This window comes from Peromyscus leucopus, chromosome X (genome assembly GCF_004664715.2).
Source record: "Peromyscus leucopus breed LL Stock chromosome X, UCI_PerLeu_2.1, whole genome shotgun sequence".
Classification (NCBI taxonomy): domain Eukaryota; kingdom Metazoa; phylum Chordata; class Mammalia; order Rodentia; family Cricetidae; genus Peromyscus; species Peromyscus leucopus.
Genome location: NC_051083.1, coordinates 3,645,679 through 3,666,343, shown reverse-complemented (window position 1 = coordinate 3,666,343; position 20,665 = coordinate 3,645,679). Strand labels below are relative to the sequence as shown.

General features: G+C 39.1%; 1 protein-coding gene across 1 annotated transcript; it reads right to left on the bottom strand.

Annotated features, from left to right (window-relative positions):
* Positions 1 to 15,227: 15,227 nt before the first annotated feature.
* On the bottom strand, positions 15,228 to 16,532 carry LOC114700704 (26S proteasome regulatory subunit 10B-like). Its single transcript, XM_037199130.1, has one exon. The coding sequence runs from the start codon at positions 16,518 to 16,520 to the stop codon at positions 15,351 to 15,353; it is 1,170 nt and encodes a 389-aa protein (XP_037055025.1). The 5' UTR covers positions 16,521 to 16,532; the 3' UTR covers positions 15,228 to 15,350.
* Positions 16,533 to 20,665: the final 4,133 nt, after the last annotated feature.

The following is a 20,665-nucleotide window of genomic DNA, read 5'->3' as shown; positions in this document are numbered from 1 at the left end:
AATGGGTTCAGTTTTCAAAGGAAGTATACAAATTCGAAAGGAGATAAATCAGACAATGTTGCACAAGAGGAACACAGGATAACTCAAGGACATTATAAGCAATGTCCACAATATCCTTGCGACGGATAATCATAGCCCCATGTGTAGAAAGAGGTGAATTCTCATGATCATAAGCCATCCCCTCACCTCAAAGATCCTGGCCTCAGACATTTACCAGCTCTACAAAGCATATTCCCTGTTTTAGAGAACGAGGCCTGTTTCTTTCTCAATACATCAGGGTCTTTACAGAAATCTTCCAAGGCCTACACAGGTTGCCAAGCTCAAAAAGGCCTAGTATCTAGTGTTTTCTAGAAGTTCTGCACTTTGAATTTGCCATTTAGATGCAGGATTCATTTGGAGTTAAATATCTCATGTACTGGGTATCACTCTACTACTAAGCTGTGGTATATATAAGGGTGGAGGTGGTGATAGAAAGGATTTAACAATGATTAGGAAATAGTCACACAATGTAGAATTTAGCTAAGGGCAGGCTACTACTAAAATAACCCAAATATAAGTAGTAGGTTAACCAGGGCTATAGAGATTAGGATGCTAATATGTAAATATTCATTCACCCTTTTTGTATTCTGTTATCAATCACATGTCCATAACAAAACAGGTAATGGGATGTCCATCCATGGAGAAGATAGAGAGACCCTCTGTAGAAAGATCTTTCTATTATAAACTAGGGCATTATAGTTTAAAAAAGAATTTTTAGTTGTGTTGTACTGAAGGCTGTACACATCAATTCGATAATTTTTGGTTATGTGTTTCTTTGTATTGCCAACATACACCCATTAAAAACCAAAAGCATGGTTATAATAGTGATGCCATGTAGTTTTCTCTCAGGTTTAGTTTAACTGTACCTAGGTTATAGTAATTTATTTCATTATCTTAGACACAGTTTTTATTCAACTCTTTGATTTAATTCTTGTTGCTCAGCACTATATTAAGACAAACAATATACACCTTCCTATGATCAGTTTTGCCTGCTTAAGAGGATAGCCACCACCAGGCTTGCTGACCATTGATATTCCATCATAGAAGGAGCTCTTCCTTCTTTCTGGGTATACAGCCTCTTTCCCAACCAACTGTGAGCAATTCAGCCATAATGACATGTGATCTTGAGGTTTGCATGAGGAGCTAGAGTACATAGCCTGGGAAATACTAGAAAGAAGGTGGATTCTCTATTTGTATATATGACAAGGTCATCTTCAAAGTGGGTATTTACCTTGAGTGCTTTCAGGCTTTTCTCCTTTCAACCCTGAGAAATGTAATACTAGAGTATATGGACAATGGAACAGTAGAGAGAAGGTGAATAACACATATTTAGCTATGGGAGAACCATTGTATATACTGAGTGAAGACATTCCTGTGTGGTCACTTTTATTACTATTAAGAAACACCATGACTATAGTAACTCTTATAAAGAAAAACATTTCATTGGGGATGGCTTACAGTTTTAGAAGGTTTAGTCCATTATCATCATGGCAGGAAGCGTGGTGATGTGCAGGGAGACATGGTGCTAGAGAAAGAGCTGGGAGTTCTACATCCAGATCAGTAGGCAGGATATAGTGAATGTGACACTCTTCCTCCAACAAGACCACACCTACTCAAACAAGGCCACATCTCCTAATATTGCCACTCTATATGGGACTATGGAGGCAATTTTTATTCAAACTACTTCAGTATTCAACTCCTTTAAGTATCTCTTCAACCATGTTCAGTAAGTAAGCTCAAAGAACTCATTGATTTCCCAGGATGACATTTGTGAAATTGCATTTGCATTGTCACTGGGACTTATGGAGATGATATAGACATTGCCTTGTCTCCCACCACTAGAGAGAAAATTTTCACAACAGATCATAAATATATTTGTTAATGTTCTTGCGTCTCATGGAATTAAAAAAAAGAATTGGTACATTAAAAAAAAAAACATATTAGAAGAAGGTAAACATGGAAATGGCCCCAGGAAAGGACTTACATATATTAAGATGATGGATGGCTCCAGAATAAAGAAGACTAAAAAGGTTTTACAAATTATGCAGATGTGAGAAAGTTGTTTAAGGCATATTGAAGATGATATTTGGAGGTCATATATTGAATTTGGCAAGGTCAAATATCAACTATTTCAGGGACTGACTAAAAGGTATGTCAACCAAAAGTTTATTGAGTTGTATTTGGCTATTGAAATAATATACAGTAGTTAAAAGTACCAAAATGGTGTAATACTGATCTTTTGGGTCTTTCATAATCATTTTTGGAAGCTATTCTAATGTGGTTAGAGGGACTATAAGGGAAATATTTCTCCCCTTTCCTACAAGGTCCCTGGGAAAAAAGCCATTGATAACTTTTATTATTCCTAGAGATCATAGAGACATCATGTAATGAATTTGAAACATTGTCTAGTCTACAAAAGGAGGATCAATGTGGGAAAGATTTACTCAAGACTTCAAAAGATGACACAGTACATAAAACAAAACCTTTGACTTATTCTCACGTTGATGGACAACTGATAAACGAAATGCTAGAATAGTCTGAGATTCCTCTCAAACCCAAGTGACCCTTAAGACTACTTGTTCAACTGATCTTGACAGCACAGAAAGAAAAATTAATTTTGGCCAAATGCATGGTCTACAGTACTCAGCAGGAATGTTTAACCAAAGACTAAGAGAATTGGCAACAACCATATCTACGTGAGATATGGTTTAAATAACCAATCTCACTGATATTATTTTCTTCACAAAAAGATGTTGCCCAGATGTGAGACATCAGATCTTGTCTCACTGAGCACCTGCACACAGCCAAGGAAGACAAGACCATGATTGTTTTAACCCTCTTTATGATGCTAAATACCTCTTCTCTCCCTATCCAGAAGCCACATGGAAAGGGCATCATACTGACTTTGGGCAGATGAAACAGGATTGAAAGAGTGTGAAATATTATTGTGGTCTCATCATTCTGGAGACCAAGTATAGATGTCAAATTTAACATCTAATAGATGGGTGCTATTGTGAGCCCATCAAGAATGTCTTGTGAACTTTGAACATTTTAGGCCTTACCAGACACCAATAAAGGAATGTAAAGAATAGGAAATGAGTTGAGAATATAAAGATGCATATCATACCACCAGTGAGTAATTTCATCCAGAGAGGCTCCTCCTACTAGAAGTTTCACAAGCAATTGAAAGAAAGTCACCACGGAGTGACACACATTTAAATACATCATCCTATTTGGTAGGTGTTCCATTCAATCAACTACATTCTGACCCTGGTAACTATAGGCTCATGATCATCCAAGATTAAAATGCATTTAATCACTTCAATGATCTTTATAATCTGCAATAGCCCCTATACTGTTCAAATGTCCAAAGTCTCTTCTGACATTCTTGACAGTGACATCTTGTAAAATCAGAAAATGAGTTACACCTTTCCAACATACAATGGCACAGAATACCATTCAAATTCCAATACAGAGAAATGGAGACCCAGTAAGGGAAGACTGGACCAAGGCAAGACTGAAGCACAGCAGGACAAACATCAATTCATATATCTCTGTCTCAGATGCATGGTACTTTAGTTTTAAAGTGCTTAAATGGCCCTATCCCTGAAACTTCTCATACATCTCTTTCTTTGGTTACATCCACTCCCTATATGCAGCTAGCTTTCTTTGGAAGATGTCTCATAACTTAGGTATCTCAACATTTTGTGGTCTTAAATTGAAACCCATGCTATTGTAGAATATTATTTTAAAATGTGTTATATTTGTCTGTGCTGTGGAAGAATTATTTCAGTGATACAAAGAAATGTTGCATTCTTTCATGTTGCATTTGTTCAGCTCTATGAAGCTTTGTTACTTTGCCTGTCTAAAACACCTGATCTGATGGTCTAATAAAAAGTAGACTAGCCAATATCTTGGCAGGGAAGTACAGGCAGGGCTGGCAGGCAGAGAGAATAAATGGGAGGAGAAATCTGGGAGGAAAAAAGAAAGAAGGAGCAAGAAAAGGAGAGGACACCAGAAACCAACCACCCAGCTGCACAGCAAGCCACAGAATAAAAAGTAAAGAAAGGTATGCAGTGTTAGTTATTTAGCGGCACTCTTACCCTGTGAGGAAATGTCATGAAACACGACAGAATCCACTAACAAGAGTTTTATTAAGATGAAAGAGACAGATGAGTGCTCAGGCCTACAGAGAGACCTGTGTGTGGAGAAGAAGAAGAAGAAGGAGAGAGCCAGGAATATGGCACTGGCTTATAAAGGCTGGGTGGCGTGCACAGGTCGATGTAGCTACTCCACACATGCGCAGATCACATGGTTGTGTTGTGTGCTCTTATGCAACCATGTAGAGCCATGGAGTCCTGGTCACGTGAGACGTCTTGACCCGGAAATAGCTATTTTGACCTGGAACTGGCTAGGTGGAAGTGTCTAGGTCCACTGGGCATGTGCAAACATGCCCAACCATGGGGGCATGTTGTGAATCCATCATGCAGAAGAGAGGAAAATGAAAGCCCAGAGGCAAAGGTAGATGGGATAATTTAAGAAAAGCTGGCTAGAAATAAGCCAAGCTAATGCTGGGCATTTATAATAAAAAATAAACCTTATTTATATTTGTATTTGATGTAAATTGGTGTTTTGCCTGCATCTATGTCTGTGTGAAGGTGTTGGATCCCCTGGAACAGGAGTTACAGACAGTTGTGAGCTGCCATGTGGGTGCTGGGAATTGAACCTAGGTCCTCTAGAAGAGCAGCCAGTGCTCTTAACCACTAAGCCATCTCTCCAGCACACACATGGCAGCTCACAACTGTCTGTGATTCCAGTTCCAGGGCACACAACACCCTCACATAGTCATGCATGAAGGTAAAAGCAATGCATATTAAAAAAAAACTAATTTAGCCAGGTGGTGGTGGCACACGCCTTTAATCCCAACACTCAGGAAGCAGAGCCAGGTGTATCACTGTGAGTTTGAGGCCAGCATGGGCTACCAAGTGAGTTCCAGGAAAGGCACAATGCTACACAGAGAAACCCTGTCTCAAAAAATTGAAAAAAAATTAAAATAATAATAATAATAAATAAGCCTCTGTGTGTAATTTTTGAGAGCTGGGTGACAGCCCCCCAAAAGAGCAAAGATTTAAAAAGAGAAACAACCAACATCAGGCTTCAATTCTCACAGCTTCATGTAATAAACTCTCACAGTCTCACTGGATTTCTGACTCTGCCAAACATAGATAGATGCCTGCAACAATGCTGAACTATAACCACAAAGTAAGAATTTATGACCTTAGATTTTGAATCTTTTTTGTTTCCAGGACCAGCACATGATGGAGGTGTGGGAGGCCATTTTCAGGTTCCTAGTGGCTTTATCCAGCAGGTCTGCATAGAGAGGATGATTGGACCCTAGGCCTGAGTGCAGGTGTCTGAGATTGTCTGCACTTGGCTGTGCTGAGGGAGGTCTTTTGCTCACCCCTTGGCATTTCTATAAATACCTTAGGGCAGAGACAAAGAGGGTTCATTGGAATAGGTTCCAGGCCCTCTTGAGGCTATCCTTTATTTTCTATCTGTTTATCTCCACAATCTAAATCCTTGTATCTAATATTTCCTGCTGCTCGAACTCAAGAAAACTCTGGGGAACTGTGCAGTTGGTGGGTAAACACCCTGCAGAATGGCACCATGAACAGGGACTAAAGAAAAAAAAAAGGTGTGTGGGAGGGACTAAAGACAAATGAACAGGGACTAAAGACAAAGTAATAGGGACTAAAGACAAAGGAAAATAATATTTTTATTACAGAGTTTTTGGCTAAAGTGCATTTTCAGGCCCTGCCAGTGGAAAAAAAGGGATATGTCTGGTGTTGTAATGGAATATGAATATTAATAAGGGGCAGGGATTTTTATCCTCGAGAGAAAAGGAAAAAATGGACTGGAAGGATGTCCAATGCTGCAGTGCAAAAATCTCTTCTATCAAAATTTCTATCTTCTCTTTCTTAATTTCTATCTGTGAAAAATATGTTATAGTGTAGTAATATAGTGTAGGAAAACTTAGAAGTGTAAGATTGTGTAGAAAAAATTTAAGGCAACTAGACAGAAAAACTCTTCAATTTTCTAACTTTGGGGGCTATGAACACAAACTGGGGGGAAAATTTTTTCTTTAAGCTTTACAGGTAGTAAAAAAGCTCTTCTTTGAGCTTATCAGGAAGAAGAAAAGTTTCCTATGAAAGCTTTTGGCCTGGGGACAGCTAAAATGCTAAAGCCAAGGGGCAGGGGGAGAGTGATTTCTCCCTGAGGCAAAAGTGTGGGTGTAAGAAGCCAAAAAGTTTAAGTTCAAAAGTTTTGAGAAAAGTTGGTCTTTCTCTCTTGGGAAAATAAAAAGTTTCTCTTAAACTAAAAAGCTTTTCTTGGAAATTTTTTTTTGGGGGGGATCTCTCTAAAAAGCCTTAATCTTTCTCTCTCAAACTAAAAGCTCTCTTAAAAAACTTAAAAAACTAAAGCCTTTCAGAACTCTCTCAGAAGGACAAAAATTAGAATCACCTAAAGATATCAGTATGGGCACCACCTGTGATTAGATCTAAAGGAAAACAACAAACCTTAAGACTGCAAAACCTCCCTAAATTCTGTCTTTCAAGCCAGAAAAATCCTCCCTGCAATGCAGGAGACAGGGATAAGTTCCTAAAAACCTTTCCTCTAAACTCTGTCTCTTCCACCCACGAAAAGACAGTGGGTGGGAGTTCCCTGAGGGAAACACTTGGGAGAGTATGGGTAAAGAGCTACAGAGAGCCCAATAGGGCAGTTACAGCTGAGCTGAGGCATCAAGGGTTTTGTTTCTGAGTGAGCATTTCAGAATGAAAAGGAGCTCCTACTTGCCCTAAAGCAAAGATCCCCTGAAGTAATGCAAACTCAGTTAAGCATTGTATCTTAGCTTAACCAACAACTGAGAAGCAACTGGGCAGTACCTCCGAGTTTGAGTGCATTCTGGGGATACTAGAGTTCCTGCAGCTGTGAACTTCCTGGTGCATAGAGACAAGGTAGGAAGGTGCAGGGCCCCTGGGGAAAACTGCTAATGAACAAACAAAGCTAAAACCAGTGGGAACATCACAATTGTCCGTTTTCCTGCAAGTCCCGGGTGTTAGGTGGGACTACGCAGTGTCCACAGCTTTAAAAAGAAACCTCTCTGAGAAAAGCTTTCCTAGCAGAGAAAAGACCTTTCTGGGAAAACAATAAACCTGAACCGCATCTGTAGTTGGTCTGCCTAGTCAGGAATGCTCTCTGGGGAAAGAGCCCAGCTAGGGCAGAACTATCCAGGAGTAAAGTGTTTTTTCAATCAGAAAGCATCTTTATAAGAAAAGCTTTGTTTCACCTCACTCCTGGTGAGATGAGAGAATCTAGCCCTAAGAAGTGATTGCCTCTGGCATAAACTCTGTTCTTGAGTGCACAAACAAACAAATTCCCCACTGGGGAATTGGGCCAGGTTAAGGCCTGATTTGAGTTTAGGGATTGCAAAACCTCCCTTGTTAGAAAAGCAGAAGCTTGATTTTCAATCTGTATGCAAACCACACAGACCCTGAAAATAGAGACAGACAAAAAGCCCCTACCTTCAAGTAGCAGGAAAAGCTGCCACTGTGACATTGGGAAACTGTTTCTAGGGCAGAGGAACTAAACTGAGACCAAACTGGGAACTGTTGGAGAGAAAGAATTTCTGAAGAAGAAACAGAGAAGGGACATATTCCTCTCCTGAAATTTTATGACCTGAGAAAGCTGCTAGACTTTGAAACAGATTGGGGGGCGGGGAGGACGACCCCATCTCCAAAGGCAGCTAACAGAGGAGCAGAGCAGCAGCCTGAGATCTCTGAAGCTCTGCATCTGGGGGAGGGGGAGGAAAAAGCAAAATGAGATAAAGATCAGTGGGAGAAAATCTCTCTGAAGGAGCTATGGGAAAGCTCTGTCGTAAATGCTTTTGTTTTTTCCTGACTAGCTGCTATCAGAAGTGCCCACCTCTAATGATGCTAATGAGGCAGGTGCAGTTCTGATTTGAGGCCAGTGTCAAATGAAGGAGAAACACTGGTTGAAGACAGAAATCTCCCAATGTCCCATAACTGAAAATGCGAAACGCTTGGTTCAAATCTTCTGTTGCAAAAGCAAAAAATTTTGAAAGTAAGCCCAGTAAAAAAGAACCGGAAGGTGACTCCTGGACCCGAAAAGAACTATAGGAAATGAAGTCCACGAGCTAGCTCATAACAGTGACAAAGAGAAATGAATTCTGGGAAATGTAGTTTTTCTGCTAAAGATGGTGAGATTGCCTGTAAAAACTTTTCACCTCAAAAAGACGTCCATGGTAAACTTAAAATACAGCTTTTAAGAAAAATGAAAATCATCTCAGAGTTTGAAAGTCAGTTCTAATGAAAAATTGAAAGGATATGGAGATTTGCCGGTTTGGGGGACCGTTGCGGAAAATACCTTATTTCCCCTAATAGCTGTGCAATAATTTTTTGCTAAGAGCATTACAGTAGTTCAATGGAAATTTCACCCTCATCCTGAAGTGATACATTTAGGTAAAGGAACAGCCTCTAACTAGAAACCATGCTAATGAGGCAGGAGCAGTTCTGATTTGAGGCCAGTGTCAAATGAAGGAGAGACACCTGTTGAAGACAGCTGAGGAGAGAACAGAAATCTTTATCAACAAGCCACTTTAAAATCCTTAAAACAAGGGAAAGCAGTTTATACACTGAACATTGTTCAAGATATGAAGAAACATGCAAAATTTAAAAAAAGTTTTTTGCCTTTTGAACAAACAGCCTGCAATGAGTAATTCCTTTGCAAATCTAATAAGGAGAAAAGGAAACAGGCATTCAAAAAGAAACAGCTGCTCTGTAGATGGAATCAAACTTCAGAAAGTATAGTTGTCTTACAAAAAAGAGTTTCTTCACACTTGAAAGTTCCTTATAAGAAATGCTAAATATCACAGCTGATAACATCAGGAGTTAAAGTTAATGAAGTGAAAATACTAAATCCCAAAAATGCTTTTCCTCTGAGTAAGTTAATGATATGTTTCATGAAAGAACACCTATGTTCTTGACTTCTTTAAATAGTAGCAGTTTTGGTGAAAATATTGGGCTAATAAAAGTCTATCAGAAATATCAGTGTTGTTAAAGAACACAAGGCAAATACAGCTTTCAAAATTTAAGAAGGGGGAGTTTGAGTATAAAAAGCAGCTAAAATAAAGTTCTTGATATTAAGGTTCCATCTTGCAGTCTGGGGATAGTAGGAGAATAAAGAGGCTTCCAGACTGCTTAGGAGTGTGAGACAATTGTAATTAAATTTTTCTGATAATTGTTTTGTTGTATATAATTTTACTATGTTAAAGTTAAAACCTTTCTTAAAAAAAAAAAGACAAAAAAGGGGAAGTGCTGTAAATGATTAACTGATAAGTAAAGTGCTGATTGGCCAGTAGCCAGACAGGAAATATTGTTGGAACAAAGGAAAAAGAAAAGGGAAAAGTAAAAGAGAGAGAAGCTGCCAGCTGCCACCATAAAAAGATGTTAAGATACTGGTAAGCCACAAGTCATGTGGCAACTTATAGATTAATAAAAATGGGTCGATTTAAGATATAACACAGCTAACAAGAAGCCTGAGCCATTAGGACAAACAGTTTAAATAATATAAGCATCTGTGTGTTTATTTTATAGGTGGGCTGTCAGACTGCTGGGGCTTGGCCAGACCCAGAGAGAAAACTCTAACTACAAGAAAGTAAGAAGAATTGCTCTAGGGGTGATGCTTGGATATCCCTGGGATGAAAAAACAGAGTAGATATTGTGGATGCATTGGAAGCAGTTGGGGATATAAACAGAAAAGTTCAGGTGAGTAAGGAAAGGACAGAGAGTGAGAAGGCAGTGTGGGAACAGATGACTAAAATAAGGGAGGTTTTAACAGGGGATGTGGAAACAGTACAGACTTCCTGGAATCTATAAGGGTGACCTCACTGAGGACCAAGCTGGACACAAAACATTCAGCTGACACTTGACCTGCCTGCAAGATAGGCTGGGGCAATGGTGGCTCAGAGATTGTGTGGTCACCAACCAATGACTGGTCTAACTTGAATCCCAAACTGTGGGAGCCTAAAGGTCTTCTTGGATAATCAGAAGCTTACACATAGCCCCTTGCTTGCTCATGAGTGGCTACTTAGACATATTGCATGAGAGTTGCCAGAATGTTTCTGTTTTTAGTCAGGTCTTTATCTACGAGTGAAACTTCTTGATTTTTATTTCCTGAAAGAGTTTGCTAGAATATATAAACTGTAAAAAGGCATGATAGGACAGAGCAATGAGAGAGAACATGAGGGAGAACAGCATGATGAGAACAACATGAGAGAATAAAGAAAAGAAACCATCAAGAGAGTAAATGAATGTTCTTACTTTCCTTAATTACACGCAGATAGAAAAGGCATAGCTTCACCATGCTGTAGATTTCTCTTTCAGCCTTGAGTGCTGTTCTAAAGGCTGTACCTCTAGGGTAGTTCCAGGAAACTGCAGGTAGGATGTAATTTATGAGAGAATAGATTTTTTTAAAAAAGAAAGAAAGGGCTGTGAGCACAGTGAGAAAAAATTGGAACAAGGCAAGACTAAAACTCAACAGTGCAAACAAATTCTATAGCTCTGTCTGATAGGTAGGGCTTCATTCTCAAAGGGCTTAGATAACTCTATCCTTAAAATTTTCATACATGTCTCGCCTTTTGCTAATTCCACTCCCTGTATGCAACTCTTCATTAGCAGATGCCTCATAGCTTGGGTATCAGAAAATCCTATCATGTCAAAATACAAAACTGGTTACATCTTTACAGCTTCATGCTGAAGGACTAAAGCACCTCCATTTTAAGCAAGCCCCTAACCCCAATTTGAAACAGGCCTGAGTTTCGAATTCTCAGAACTGCTGATATAAAGTTAACCATCTTGTAGTGACTGTTTAACCATGGAATGTCCCAACCCGAGGGCAACCAATGAGAAATGCTGACAAACAACCACTACCTAGTAGTAAGATGAAGATAAGGTTTCTGGAAAGTTCCTAGAAGTGAGCCAATCAGAATTCTACCCATACTAGCACCCCTAACCGATGTAACCTTGTGGTTTTTGCCTTTAAAAACTGAGCTTGCAGAGGACTGGGCACCTCTTCCAGCCTCCACTATATTGGATGGCTTGTTGCGGTCCCTGCCTAGGCATATATTGCTCCCCAATAAAGCCTTGCTTTTGCATTATGGTAAGTTTGTCTTCAGTGGTCTCTCTGGGGATCACAATCTGGGCACAAAAATGCAATGAACTCTCATAGTCTGCTCACTGGATTTCTGACTCTCTCAAAAATATATTGGTGCAACAGTGCTGAATTTAAACCACAGAGGAAGAATCTATAACCTACAAGTTTTACCTCTTTCTTGTTTCCAGAACCAGTACAACATGAGTTACCCTCAAAATTGGCTTCTAAGTTGTGATGGATGCTACCACACTGTGCTCTATGAAGTTGCTTCTTCAGTTTAGGAATCAAGTTGCCTATTCCTTCCATAAATTGAAAGCTTAGATGGATAGAGTCTTACCCTAGAGTTCCTTCCTAGGCTTCACATGCTGAGAACAGCCATCCTTTTATAGCAATAAACTTCTTGAAATTTCCTGCCTCTGCTTCACCACAGGACCACCATTTGAAACTACCTCATTCTGTTTTCCTCTATGTATTGTATGTACCCAAGAGAGATCCTACTCTCTATGAGGAGGAGGTGTGGCTGGATGGGGGTAGGTGGTGGCAGCAGGAGAAGAGGAGGGAGAGGGAACAAGGGTTGATATATAAAAGGAAAGAAAAATTTTTAAATAAAAATATATATATAAAAGAATAGATTTTAAAAAAGAGAAAGGGATGTGGGCACTGACTTTTCATTTGTTTCTGCAGCACTTGGGTCTTTTCCAATGTAGACCTGAATGAGTCATCAGTAATAAACACCAAACAGAATCAATACTTTGTCCAAAAAAATCAGCCAATTACTTTCTAATTCTGCCTTACTCAATTTATCAGGGAATTGAGAAAATAGCAATGATTTGGGGATAAAATATACAAATGACCTCTATCTAAATTTTCCAGGGAGTCTTTCCCCCTTAAATCCTATGACCCCAAGCTCCACTGTCTGCATTACTTTCAACACTCCCATATTCCTACTCCCACAAGAATTGCCAGTTTAGCTCTGTGTGAAGTTTTCTATGGCTTTTGCCATCTAAAATCCTAATATCTTCCACATTCCTCCAAAAGACAACATTCCCACATTCTACCCAGCATCGAAATCACTTTTGGTGTACCTTATTTTGATCCAATTTATTTGTTTCTTGCTGAAATTAAATTATCTAACCAAAAGCATTTCAGGTAATGAACATGATTATTTGGCTGATATTGCCAGATCACAATCAACAATTATTGCAGATTAGCATAGAAACTCAAGCTAGTAACTGAAGGCAAAAACCATGGAGAAACTTTGTTTACTTCTGTTCTCTCTTGCTGGGTCACTGTCTTATGCTAAGCTAGATATCTCAACAATTTCAGACCCTCTTGCTTAGGGTATTGTAACCTCAGTGGAAGAGCCTTTCTACACCAATTAACAGTTTCCCAAAACCATAGTAACTAGCAATTCTGGTCTGGGCAGAGCCTCAATTGATGCTCCCTCAGATGACTCTAGGAAACCTCATGTTGACAGCTGAAGCTATTTAAGACAGAGAATAGTACTAGAAGACTTTAAAAACACAAACACAATATATTAACCATGTCAATCACTTAAGCAGCAGAAACCCAAACCTCATTACAGATGGTTGTGAGCCACCATGTGGGAATTGAACTCAAGACCTCTGGAAGAGCAGTTGGTACTCTTTTTTTTTTTTTTTTTTTTTTTTTTTTTTGGTTTTTCAAGACAGGGTTTCTCTGTGTAGCTTTGCGCCTTTCCTGGGACTCGCTTTGTAGCCCAGGCTGGCCTTGAACTCACAGAGATCCACCTGGCTCTGCCTCCCGAGTGCTGGGACTAAAGGCGTGCGCCACCACCGCCCGGCTGCAGTTGGTACTCTTAACCTCTGAGCCATCTCTCCAGCTCGTGTATGGTAAATTTGCAGCATGAATTGAATATAATCAAAAGAAATGCCTCAACAATTTATGACAGGATTCCTGTTTCGAATGCTACATGCAAAGTGGAAACACACAGAATGCTCACCAGGATAATGAAAAAAAAAAATAGTACACATATTGACACCATGTGGCTTCTAGATTTACAACAAAGCTGCAACAATCAAGAACTTGTACAATATTTGTGAAAGAATAAAGAAGATAGAAAGAGCCAACAACAAGAGCAGGAAAATACAGTCAACTTTTAATCAAAAGAACAAAGGAAACACAGCCAGGAAAAGTTTTGTCTTGACTAATGTTACCCAGCTACCTGTGATTCTATGTGTATAGAAAATCACAACTTCCACAAAATTAACTCAGAGTGACCTTCAATATTATATTTATGACCCTCCAGCTATGATATTTTTTTCCAACAGAGAGGCCTCAAGCTCTAGAGCTCTCTTGGCAAATGGAGGTACTCTCTTGCTATGGCTCTGAAAACTCTCATGTCTCCCTGTAGTTTCAGGCAAACACAACCCCACTGATGCCCAATCACAAAATGATATAGAAGAATAATTTAATGTCTATCTCTTGCCACATAGATTATGACACATAATTTGGAATCTGCTCTATCCACCTGCCCAACAAAAGGCAAACCTGAAATATATCTGCAGCTTAGTAACTTCTTCCATGGAAATGAACTTCCAAGAATCAGGTCAATACTGGTATTAGAAATGTTAAAACATTCTAATCATGTGTTTCTGAAGGATAATTTCCCAACACTTCCTTCTACAAGTTTCTAAACTATTTGTAACATTTATGAAACAAACCTTAATATGGAGACTCAATGCTCAGAAATTCTAGAAACCAGACTTTCAGTTTTCAAATCTGTCTTCCCATTGCACACCAAAAGCAGTGCTCATGTGTGTCCACTGGACAGTGATTCTATAAGCATCATATCCTCCCATAATAGGGCTGCAGAGTCTTTCCTTCCTCAGGAAATTCATACACAAGGAGGCTCAGTGGAGAATAGCCACTTCCAAGGTCACCACATAGACCAACAGAACCACAGTCTGGTTCATGGTCCCTCCAAATTCCAGCAGAAATGAAAGCTCAGCAGACCTGTTCTTAACACCCTACACCCACCATGGCATGGCTTGTGGTCTTCCTTACAATTCACTACAGCAGAAGCAAAGGAGAATCATGAAAAAAAACCCACAAACTACCTGCCACTAGTACTCCTGATTGCTAACTCTCCCTAGAATCCCACATTGGTTAGGGCCACCGAGCTGGGCCTCAGAATTAGCAGTCCCCCTATTAGGTGATCAGAGATCAAATGATGGGACAGCACATTCCTTCCAGCTCTGCTTTTCTAGCCCAGCAGCAAGGGTTATAGTCTCTCCTAGAACACATCCTGTTCTTCAGCCAAAGCACAGGGTTCTTTGTGTGCACATTCTATTACACACCCAATATCCAGTGCAGATAATTACCTCATAGCTGGGAAATCCTGCAGACAAACACAGGGCACATTCACACAGTAACTTTTGCTGCTGTGTAACTGTTGTTAAAGAAACACAAGGCATGGGTTAGAAAACAATGAGGGGTCATTGTATAACTTTGACACAGGAAAGAGAATGTAAATATGATGTAGCTATAATCTCACAAATTATTTTAAAAAGTTGAAGCAGCCTTTATGGCCATGTGCTCCAGAGAATAGGGGTTTGTATTAGAGCACATTAAAGATTTCTTATATGTTTTTTCTAAGGATAAATATCTTACACCAAAAAAAAAAAAAAAAAAATGGTGACGTTAGGCAGGGCCACATCACTTATCCAGATCTTCTATTTTTTTTTTTTTTAGGATAACTAAAACAGATTTTATTCCATTTTTTCAGGATGAGGAAAACAAATATAAAATAAGTCATAAGAAATGCTCTCCTGTACTATCTCAAACCATTTGAATGTTGTACAAAATGCTCACAAAGCAAATATGAAAAGCTTCAACATGTCTTGCAGTAAATGCAACATTACAAACATACAACTTCTGTGTCAATTTTGAAAGAATTACTAAATTACATACTATTATGTTGCTCATACATGTTTATTCACTTTTAATGAGATCACTACCAATACATACATTATTTTCCTTAACTTTATTTTGACATTAAGCCAATGTCTGTCATGCAGCCATCAAGACCTGAGAGGAAATCACACAGGCTTGTAGTCCAGTTTGGACTCCAGCTTCTTGGAGTCAGCCACTTTCCTGAATGCTTTCATGAAGTCTTCCTGAACGACAAAGTCATGATCCGCATGAATGACAAACATACCTGCTTCAGTACAGACATTTCTCAGGTCTGCTCCATTAAAGTCGTCTGAAAGCTTTACAATTGCTTCATAATCTATTTCACCGTGCTTTGTAATAGGGCCTGCGTGGATTTTCAATATATCTAATCTTGCTTGTTCATTTGGTAAATCGATAGGTATTTTTCTATCTAATCTTCCTGGACACAGCAAAGCAGGATCCAGTGTATCTGGTCTGTTTGTAGCCATGATCATTTTTAATCTATGCAGAGTATCAAATCCATCCATTTGATTTAGTAACTCCATTAAAGTTCTCTGAATCTCTCTGTCAGCTGATGTACCCTCAGAAAACCGACGGCCACCAATAGCATCTATTTCATCCATAAAAATGATGCATGGCTGGTGGTCCCTGGCATAATTAAACATTTCTCTAATCAAACGAGCACTTTCACCAATGTATTTGTCTACAATAGAACTAGATACAACCTTTAGGAAGTTGCAGTCCAGCTGGCTAGCAACAGCTCTGGCCAAGAGTGTTTTCCCAGTGCCTGGTGGTCCATATAGCAAGCAGCCTTTTGGAGGTATTATTCCCACATGCTGGAATAATTCTGGGTTTGTAAGAGGTAATTCTATTACCTCTCTTAACTCCCAAATCTGCTCTGATAGCCCTCTGATCTCAGAATAAGAAACATTTCCAGGATCCTCATGAGACATGTTGTAAACCAAAGGATCCACCTCTCTTGGCAAATACCTCATTATGGTTAGTGTAGTCATATCCAAAGCAACTCTCGTTCCTGGCTTCAGTTTACTTTTATCAAGCTGACGTCGACAACCAACGACATATCTTGGTCCATTTGTTGCTTTAACAATGAATTTTTCTTCTGTTAACTGCTTAAACACTTCACCCACAATCTGCCCAACACTCTGTAGTGCCTTGAGATCATTTTCAGACTTTTCATACTTCTTGGTAAGTTCTTTTAATTGTTCCCTTAGCTCCTTAAGACGGCCGTGAATCTCCTTGTGCTCTAGCAGCTTCTTGCGGTAGTCCTGAAGCTCCTTATCTCTAGGGTCCGCCATGATGAGAAGCCGTCGCTCATCAGATCTTCTATTTTTTTGCTGAACTGTTATAACAATAGCAATTTGGTTTCACAATAAGGTTTGTTCTTTACCAGGACATTCGTGAAGCATCTAAAATTGATTGCCCAATTCCACATTTCTAATATCAATTACTATTGAAGCAAGAAAGCTCTCATACGCCATCCTGACTCAAATGTTCTGAACTGTGACCAGCGTCAAAGTTGGTCAGTGAATTTAATTCTTGCAGAGGTTCCCTTATAAGTCCCCACTAAAAGCCAGAGAGATTGGAGTTCACTCATTAATTGGTTTATTTTTCTTTTTCACTGAGCTGTCAAGGCCCAGCCTGGAAGGAGTTACAGGACCACCTTCCCAGTACTGGGCAGTAGAGGCAGGATTAAGTGTTCAATGCATTTCTTAGTCACATAGCACGAGGCAAGCCTAAGCAATAGGAGACATTGCTCTACACAGAAATCAATGATCAATATCACTTGAGAGAAAAATGAATGAAATTAATAACATAAAAACATTAGAGAATAGAAACAAATAGAGCTAGGATAAGTAATGTACTTAAGGAAAATATTTAAAATTGATATCAATAAGTGATTTTTAAAATGATAAAAATAATGTGGTTTTAAGATTAAAAAAACAGCTATATTGACTTTGAAAAAGAGTAGGCCCTTATCTAGTTCAAGGAATACAATTAATAAAAGATAGATTGATGTTGTTCATATGTACAAGTTGGCTGCTGATGTCTGAACCTGATAAGTAGAGTTGCAATCAATGGCCTCTTTCTCAAACCTCTGAGCTGATGTAACTGTGTTGAGCAGGAATGAACATACCTGCATTGGACCGTTGCCTAATTGTAAATTCAGTATTCATTGGCTTAATATAACCTACCCAAACAACACAACACAATCTGGTCTTTGTTTATTCAGGAGATGAATTAACACATGCTGGGAAACTACAAAATTACTCCCAGTACCACAGTCAGGTCTTTTTTCATAATCGTGGCCCCAGCAGCTAATTGCCTACCTTGTTTCTGCCAGCAGTGTACACAATAAAATATTCCTTCTATTTTGCATAACCACATAGCTGCCATGACAGGCTTACTGGTAGGAAACACCTAGATCCATAAAATGACACTACCTAGGGATCCACCCAAGAATAGGCCAGCAACTAAGGGAAAATACCTGACATTCCAAACTTTCCAACCATTACATAAGAATGGATAAGATCAATATCACCAGATGTCTGTTTGAGGGTGTCAGACCACCTAGAACTGAAGTTGCAGACTCCTGATCTGGAGTTACAGATAGTAGTGAGCTTCTAGGAATGGGAGCTAGATGCTCTGAAAGAAACTTCAGTGCTTTTAACTGGTAAGGTATTTTCTACCCTAAGTTTTCTGTCCAAGGCAGCCTAGTCAGGGTAAGATACCTGGTGTTGATTAAAAAGTAGAATTCTCTTTCATTTGAGAGAATAAGGCAGGGAAAATCTCCCTAATTATTTGTCCAATACAACATGGTCGGCCAATTATTCATATATATACAACCAACAAAAATGGATGCAGCAGGTTGTTTTCATGTATTTCAGCATACTTATTCATCCACATGTAACAAGGAAAAATTTAGAAGGGATTTGGGGAGGGATTAAGTGAAGAGATAAAAGGGAAAAGGAATGTAATATCTTTTAAATAGCAATTTATGAAAATAAACTTTAAATAAAAAGAGGTGCTTGCTGGGCGGTGGTGGCGCACGCCTTTAATCCCAGCACTCGGGAGGCAGAGGCAGGCGGAACTTTGTGAGTTTGAGGCCAGCCTGGACTACCAAGTGAGCTCCAGGAAAGGCGCAAAGCTACACAGAGAAACCCTGTCTCGAAAAACCAAAAAAAAAAAAAAAAAAAAAAAAAAAAAAAAAAAAAAAAAAAAAAAGAGGTGCTAGAGAGATGGCTCAGCAATTAAGAGCACTGGGTGTTGTTACAGAGGACCCAGGTTCCATTTCTAGAATCTACATGGTAGTTAACCATTTACTGTAACTCCAGTTCCAGGAATCTCCTGCCTTTTTCTGACCTCTGTAAGTACTGTGCAATGATGCATGCATGGAAAACACTCATATAATTTATTCTTTTTAAGTTAGAAAAAGGGAAGAATGAAATTTTCTACACTGATGTCACAGCCCTGAAACAGACAGTGGCTAGGCTTAGTTAAAACAACATCCCTATGGTCTTGCATGTTAGGAACTGTGGCCTTCCACTGAGCCAGCCTGCTCAAAGGCAAAAGCAGCTTCATTCTGAGGTTAGTACAGTTCATCATAATCACTCATGTAATAGCATAGTATACAGTGTTGTTAAGTGACTTTTCCTTGAAGTTTTCTGTATTTGTCTTCTCTGTCTTGCCTATCTGAGAACAGCATTGGTGCAGTTATCTTTTAGATAGAACATCAAGGCTGACAGGTTGCATAGGCTCCAAAGTGATGTTTTTTTTCCACTGTGACATTTATTGATTTTTATCTAAGACCTTGTGGTATAAGATGAACTTTCCAAGGTATTTATTTCCATCATTTTTATAATTTACATAAGTTTCTTCATGACAATGAAGTAAAAATACCCCCAAATGTCTCTGCTTTTACATTGTGATCATGTTCAGAAATGGATTTGTTTACTCACATGTTTAGGAATACATAGAATTATACATGAATATGTTCAGACTTCCTAAGTAAAATCCACATACTTTCTTTGTTTAGGAAAAGCATGCTTTCCCTGCCTCCTGCAGGTAAGAAATTTTTCTCCTTTCTTCTTTTATGGCTGTGTGATGGCTATTCTTGGTAGTCAAACTGACTACGTCTGGAATTAACTAAAATGCAAAGAGTTGGATATACCTGTGAAGGATTTTTTAAAAATGTTTTGAAATTAAAGATCCATTTTTAATTTGGATCATTTCAAATCCAATTTTATCTGCTTGGTGGCTATGTACACCTTTAACCGAAGAACTCAAGAGGAAGAAACAGTTGGATTTTCCTGAATTTGAGGCTCTCCTGGTCTACAGAATGAGTTCCAGGGCTACACAAATAAACCCTGTCTCAAAAACACCAAAAAAAAAAAAATCAAATAAAGTTTAAGATCCACCTTTAATCTGGATTACACCTCTTATAGAAACCTGCACAAAGTATATCGAAGGAGGGAGCTCTGTCTCTCTCTTTAACTCCTTGACTTAACACTGGCTACCAAGTTCATTCCTTTACCAGTATTATAGCCTACTTTCTTTATATTTTGGTTTATACTTAAGACCAGCTAAAATATTTAGCCTCATGAACTGAACAACAACTTTATTATTCAAATTTCCATTGGTAGCAGCCATTGTTTGACTACCTGGAACACAGCTTGTAAGACATTTTATTAAATCACCTTTCTACATACATAGAAAGATTCACTCTGCCACTCCTGTTCATGTAAAGAACCTTGAATGATACAGTTGCATTTTTTTTTCACCTGCCCCCCTGAGGAAGATATGCTAGCTAGCATTGGTACACATAACCACATTCTTCCTAACTCCATTATTCTGTAAGTATTCAACTTTCCATGAAGTCTACTCTATTATTATTTAATTTGCCAACAGTTTGTTCTGAATTTCAGAAATAAAATTCCTGAAGCAATGGAGCCATCATCCAGCTTTCTGATGGGAGAAAGACCTATTATCTTGTTTGTGATCTGGTTCCTGCTCTTTTTTCTGGTTGTCCCAAGTCCCTCTGAAAAGCAGGCAAAAAGTACATTCAAGTCACCTGATCTCATTGTGATGCCACCTAACCAACATCTCCTTTTGTGTGCTTAAGTCTCCTTTAGTTGTTAATATTCTGGGCCCCCTTCCACCTGTGTGACAGGGAATCACTCCACCCCACATAGTATAGTGGGCTGCACAAGCTAGCTAGCCACATTGTGTCCAGTAGGAAGAAAGGAAAGTGACAATGGAGGGAAGGAAGAGAGCCAAGGGCAGGCGCTATTGAAAAGCAAATTTCTGCTAGTTCAGAAAAGTTCTGGGTCTGGGTTGACGACAGATCAGCAACCGTTGTGCTGTGACTTTAATCACAGTGTAACACTATGGGAGGTGCTCTTGTCACTCAGGCCTCACTAGCCAATCAGGCTCTCCCGGCGAC

Coding starts and splice junctions, on each gene's coding strand:
- LOC114700704 (XM_037199130.1), bottom strand. CDS start 16,520: ATGGCGGACCCTAGAGATAAGGAGCTTCAGGACTACCGCAAGAAGCTG.